At 48.7% G+C, this 6,000-nt stretch overlaps 1 protein-coding gene across 3 annotated transcripts in view; it reads right to left on the reverse strand.

Moving 5' to 3' along the window:
• The window catches only part of ACBD5 (acyl-CoA binding domain containing 5), a 32,088-nt gene extending 28,783 nt beyond the window's left edge, over positions 1-3,305 (reverse strand). For 2 of the 3 annotated variants that reach the window (XM_055707186.1, XM_055707188.1), the window contains exons 1-3: positions 3,219-3,305; positions 2,809-2,976; positions 1,422-1,542 (exon numbers count right to left, since the gene is read on the reverse strand). In XM_055707186.1, coding sequence (XP_055563161.1) covers positions 1,422-1,542; positions 2,809-2,884 — 197 coding nt within the window. In that variant the 5' untranslated portion in view covers positions 2,885-2,976; positions 3,219-3,305. Of the gene's footprint in view, positions 1-1,421; positions 1,543-2,808; positions 3,107-3,218 lie in introns of those variants that run through there. The other variant, XM_055707187.1, reaches the window with a different exon arrangement.
• Positions 3,306-6,000: the final 2,695 nt, after the last annotated feature.

Consider the following 6,000-nt stretch of genomic DNA (forward strand, 5'->3'; position numbering starts at 1 on the left):
AGTTTCTCCAATACAAATAAAATGCAACAGCAACTCACAACTTCCCCCCACCCACCCCCCCACCCCCCAAGTCCAGATATATAATTTGCCAGGATAATCACAGTGGTACATCAAGAAAGAAACAACAAACTGAATAGCCCATGGACTGAAGAGTTCCTCATTGAGCAGCTATGATTTTGTACCTGGTAAGATGTCAACAAGCCCAGACATGAGACACACACATTTTCCTTTTCATTAGGTTGATTTTTTTTTTCAAAGACCCTCTGCTGCAGGAAAAAGAGCAGGCACAGACACTTCAGCCACCACTTAAACAGTTCTCAGGAAGTTAGAACATGCTACAAGAAAAATCTATCCTTTTTGAGTTGAGAAAGGTTTGAGTCTAGTAGGTGAATAGTTAAAACTATCACCCTTAGTTACCATAGCAGCTACTTATAATCTAAAAAAATTAAAAATCTCCCCCTCTCCAACTCTGTTAGACAGAAAACTCCAATCAAATTTATCAGTACTGTACAAGGAATCTGTCAGAACACAGACTGGAATAAAACATTTCCTTACTCAGTCTTGCACTTGATTTGACAGCGTCCCTTCCTCCTGCCAGAGCATTTGTCCCGCTTAAGCAAAACCCCAAGCCTAGTGGCTCACATTTCAGGTACAACCAGCCAGGTGGGTGGGTGCTTACTGTCCTAGTCCCCTGCAAAGACACCTCTTTCACTCCAGCTTGGGGAGACTGGGGAGGAAGGAAGAAGGGGACCAGGAGGGGAGATCAAAGGAAACATTTCATAGATCCCAAGACCACCACGGCCATGAAGACAGCAATAATACTTGTTCTTCAGGACAAATTATTAAGATGTGATAAGCAAAGCCTTCACATAGCTTTTCAAACATATCTTCGCAATATGGTGAATCAGAAGTTTTCCAGCACAAGGTAAATACAGTAAGAAGCCCTGCCACTGAGCAGACAAACCAGAAAGACCCATAAACCAGACCTCTCCCCAAGTGCTTGGAAGCTGCATCAATGGCTGCCAGTGAGCACTTACTTCAGGCTCACACTGCACATGAAAACTTGGTAAGGAAGAATTCCAGACACTCATCCACATCACTCATTCTGCAGAGCACCTACAATTTCATTCTACTACTTGGGATAAACACTGCAGAGGTACCATGATGGTGCTCACCCAAGAAAAACCTGCCCGCCCACAGAACCCAAGGGAATGTTTCCACCTGTAACTCTGACAAGTTATAAATTATCTGAGCTAGAAAGGTGAACACAACTGAAAACAAATCCAAGCATCAAAAGCCATGAATGTTCTTGTTTTCAGAGAGAAATAAGCTCACTACACTCTTTCTTCAAGTGCCACTCCTAAACAGCTCCACTCCAAGCATAAGAAAAAAAAAAACCCCAACAACTCATGGAAGGTTACCATTTGTATCTACCAATCGGATCCCAAAATCCAGGTCGTGCAATGTTACAGGGTCCTTGTGTTGCTTGCTTATAAAAACTATAGAACTTGAGCATCATTTCATTCGTTGGCTGGAATGAACCTAGTGAAAGAATTTTAAAATACAATTAAATTGTAATCAAGAATATTAACAAGTATTTCACAAGCTCCATATTTCTGTGAGAAAGTAGCCTGCAGTTTGTTACAGCCTGAATCACAGCAGTACAATTTAAGTCAAAGAATACATTCACTTCACCTACTATGAATCAACACCACTGACAATATTTGCTTTACAAACAGCAAGTTTCAGACTGAGTTTCAGGGACTACAATCTTTACTACAAATGTCAGAATTCACAATTGCAATTAAAAGTAGTAACATAAAACAAGTGTCCTTTCACTCAGTTTAAAGGGACAGATTTAGCTCCCAGTACACGAAGTATCTTGCAAGTAACTTTGCTATTACAAACAGTAACTTATTGAAAGACTCCAGAACTTAAAAAAAACCGCAAACAAAAAAAAGAAACACAACAAACCCAGAACACAGCCTTCCACAGTGTTTTTGTTTACTTTGGGTATTTGACAGCCCTTTCAATAAGGATTTCACAGTATCTCTCGGTTTTGTTTTCTCTTTTTCCTTCGTGGAACACGCTTTTGTAGAGGTAGGAAATGTAAATACAGGCAGGGAAGATTCATAACCAATCCATTAAATCAAATATCTCAAGGTTCAGCTCTAGCCATTAGGATAAGTTTACCATGACCTTTACTTTGGTACTGCAACAAAACCAGCTCTACTTACACCAGAACTGGCGATGTACGTAATAACCAACTTCTTAAATTTTTTTAGTACTCTTATCAAAAAGATACATTCTGATGTTTTTGCCTTGCCGTTCTGTTAACCGTTTCAGCAGGGGGAACCCACGACAACAGCTCTGAAGGTCTCACACAAACTTGAGGATTTCGGGGAGGCAGAGGCCCTTCCCCACACGCCCGCACCGCGGGGAGCTGACAGCCCCCCCAGCCGCCCCCCCGGGGCACTCCTGCGGCGCCGGGAAGCCCCCGAACCGGCGCTGCTTCAGGAGAGGGGGCCGGCAGCACCCAGACCGAGATTGCCGAGCGGTTCCCAGCCGCCGCCTGCCGAGGGCCGTCCGGCCCGGCCCGGCCGGGGAAGGGCGGCCTCCCTGTCCTGCCCCGAGGCACCAGGCGGGCCGCGCCGCCGGCCCTGCCCGGGCACCGCTGGCCCGCAGCGAGCCGCCGCCGGCGGGAGAGGGGCCCCGGCCCCCCGCGCCCCGCCCGCCTCGCAGGTGCCAGTCGGGCAGCCAGGCCCCGCGCCGATGCCGCCACCGCCGCCGCCCCCCGGCCGCACTTACCGTTTTTGGGCAGGCTCTGGATCACCTTCACGGCCGCCTCGAACCGGGTGGCGTGTACGGAGCCGGTCTCCGCCATGTCCCCGTCCCCTCACCGCCCGCCGCCTCCTGCTCGGCCGCCGGGCCGCGTCCGGCGGGGCGGGCTCAGCTCAGCTTCCCTCGCCGCGGCGCCTGCAGCCGACCGCACGGGAGAGGGGCTGAGAGGCGCCGGGCCATACGCATCCAGCCACCGGCAGCGGGGTGCCCCGCCAGCGGGGTGCCCGGCCCCCGCCACGCCCGGCCACCCAGCCCGACCCCCAGCCCGCCCCTCCGGCAGGACTGAGCACAGCCCGCCCAGCCCCTCGGACCAGCCTCGCCCCGCAGGCCGAGCGCGGCCCGCAACACCCCCGACTCAGCGGAGACCCCACCCTTACCTTCGCCCCAGCTTCAGGCGCCCATGTTATGTCTCCCACAGCGGCGCCCTTCCCTTCCCCTCCCCTGGCACCGCCCCGGGCCCGCCAGGCGTACGCTGGGAAACGTAGTCCCCCGCCGCGGCCCGGCCGGCCCCACACAGGTGTCCCCACCGCCCGGCCCCCAGCGCCTGCCCTTCCTCCCGCCGCCAGCGCAGGCCGCTGCCGCTCCGGCAGCCCCGCGCAGCCAGGGGCGAGAGCTGCGGGCTGCGGCCGGCGCGCCCCGGCGGCCAGGCTGAGGCCGAGGGGAGGCCTCTGCGCCAGCCTGTCCCCGGGGCCCTCCCGAAGCTGCTGTGGGCGCTGGCGGGCCCAGGCACGGCGCCCGAGAAGCGGCTGAAGTGAAGACCCCGGGGGGGCGTCCCTCGTGTGGACTGAGGAAAGAACTCTCTCCTTGATGTCTTTTGATTTTTTTCCCCCTTATTTCTTATTCTCTGCGTCCTTCCTACCCTTTCTCATCCCTGTTTGTATAGCAACAGTTACATGGTAATGAACATTTCCAAACATGTCGTATTCCACCCATTTTATGGACTTCGGTTATCCTCTGGTGATCCCCCACCACCCTGACAGGCAGCTTTGCTACTTCCTCCCCTCCTCACAGCCATCCTCCTACTGACATCTAGTTCCACGTAATTCACCTACATTACCACTGTAGACACGTATTTTTGTAATAGCTTGAATGCCTCCTATTTACATCAAAAATTTTAGGTTTGAGATTTGAAAAGCTTCGACCTTGGGGAGTAACTATTTCATGGTACAGGGAAGTACGGGTGAATACCAGCACAGTACCACCAGCTAGCTCAGGAGCTAAATGAATGGCCTTATTCAGAAGCACTGCGCATCCAGTACTCTGCGAAGTCCAACAAAAGTGTACTAAACCAACTGCTTTTGTAGCAAGTGGAATAATTTACCCAGGGAGCAACAGGATGAATTAATAGCCCCTTTCAATAGAATTGAGTACAAAATCTTGGCTTTCGAGTCAGTTCATTTATCTAGTACACAATATATATTTTAAATTCCACTGAAGGCAGTTGTGTGCTCACAGTATATGCCCTCTGGTGGGAAAGTAAAGCTCCAGAGAGGGAATTAGAGCAGATCAGCCCCTGCTCTGCTGAGCTAGTACATTCCACAAGGTCAGCAGCCAGCTGGCCAGGGGAAAGCTTTGCTGGAGAGAAGCTCACACTTCCAAAGGTGTTCAAATAGGATTCCCCGCACTGGGCAAATGAAGAACCTGTGTTATGAACCACACTGCTCCACTCATGTGAACATTACAGACTAGTTTTTCTGAATTTTTCATTTTGACTGTTAGATTTCGAAAGCTTTTGTAAGCTTCATACTAAGATCTATCATCTTTTTTATCCATGAAGGTAGGAATGACAGAAGCTCAGATCAAAGGGAAGTGGTTTTTTGAAGATAAGTGGGTCTCTATATAAACATGGATCCTCTGAGTGTGCAAGGAGTTAATTGCAAAAAAAATAATAATTGCATAAATTAAGAGCCTCTTGTGAGGCTGCTGATGTGTAAATTCTATTTACCTGAGAAAATCTATAATGGCATTTGCCACTTTAATTGATTTAAGAGAAATACAGTCTGCATTTTATAATGAATGTTCCCAGACTTTCACTGGAAGTAGGCTTTAAGACATGCAAATGACAACCTATTTAATGGCTGTGCACAGAAACAGAAGCTGCTGTCTTTGCACTGAAGATGTGTGAGAATGTGAGATCTCCAGATGCAGAATGAGGCCCTTGAAGTAACCCAAAATAATCCGTACCATCATGCCCTGAGACAAGGATGAAATAGTAAATGAGAGGCAAATTTTGAGCACTGGTGAGCCTGTAAGAACATACCACAAATGACTAGTTAATATAAGTGCTCATATATAATATACTAATATACTCACTCTCTAATCGACATTGCTATTAGCTGTCCCTATGTGTACATTTTGCATTCTTACTGCAGTGACTTCCCGGTAGGGTTAACAATAGTCAAATGTGGAGTACAGGTAATAAAGGAGACCCTCTCATCTGTTGCAGACATCCAGGAATGGATCTGCAGCTTTATCTCAAGCTGAGGATCTAGACTCCTTCCTTTAGGTAACAAAATCATATGACTTTTCTCTGCTGTCTACTGAGTACCTACTGGGAATGACCACATGCTTGTAAAATCTAATTATAATCTATGTGTTGAACTGGGCTGTGTTTCTATGGCTCTGCAAGGGCAGTCTCTGAAGCAATCCTAAGTATAAACAGCTCTTACTCTTTTTTTGGTTCAGTGTATGAGAAGTTAAACATCAGGAGCTGTGACAGAAAGACTGACCAGTAATGCCCATCAGTTGAGATGTGGGAGAGGAGACATCATGGTACTCTGCTACCGGTGTGATTTGGCAGTGAGCACAATGTGTGACACTTAGCATGTCTGAGTGCTTTGCTGTCCTCACACTTCACTTAGTGTTTCACAAACGACTTATGGAGAGCCTGTGTATTGCTAATATGAGATATTCCAGGCCGTGTTGCAACACATACAATCTTGCATGGAAGCACGCTGTTGTAGTTGCTGAAGGAGTACACTTACGGGATGTCTGGAGAAAAGGCAGACAAGCATGATCCTCAGTGTAACCTTGGATTTATCCTTCACAGATGGATTAGGTATGGTTATTGAGTCCAGTGGTGTTATGGCACAGGACAGTCTATCAAAGTTTGATGTGTTGAGCTACCTTGCAATCCTCATTTTGTGCTGTATGTAAGCT

This window comes from Falco cherrug, chromosome 4 (assembly GCF_023634085.1).
Source record: "Falco cherrug isolate bFalChe1 chromosome 4, bFalChe1.pri, whole genome shotgun sequence".
NCBI lineage: Eukaryota > Metazoa > Chordata > Aves > Falconiformes > Falconidae > Falco > Falco cherrug.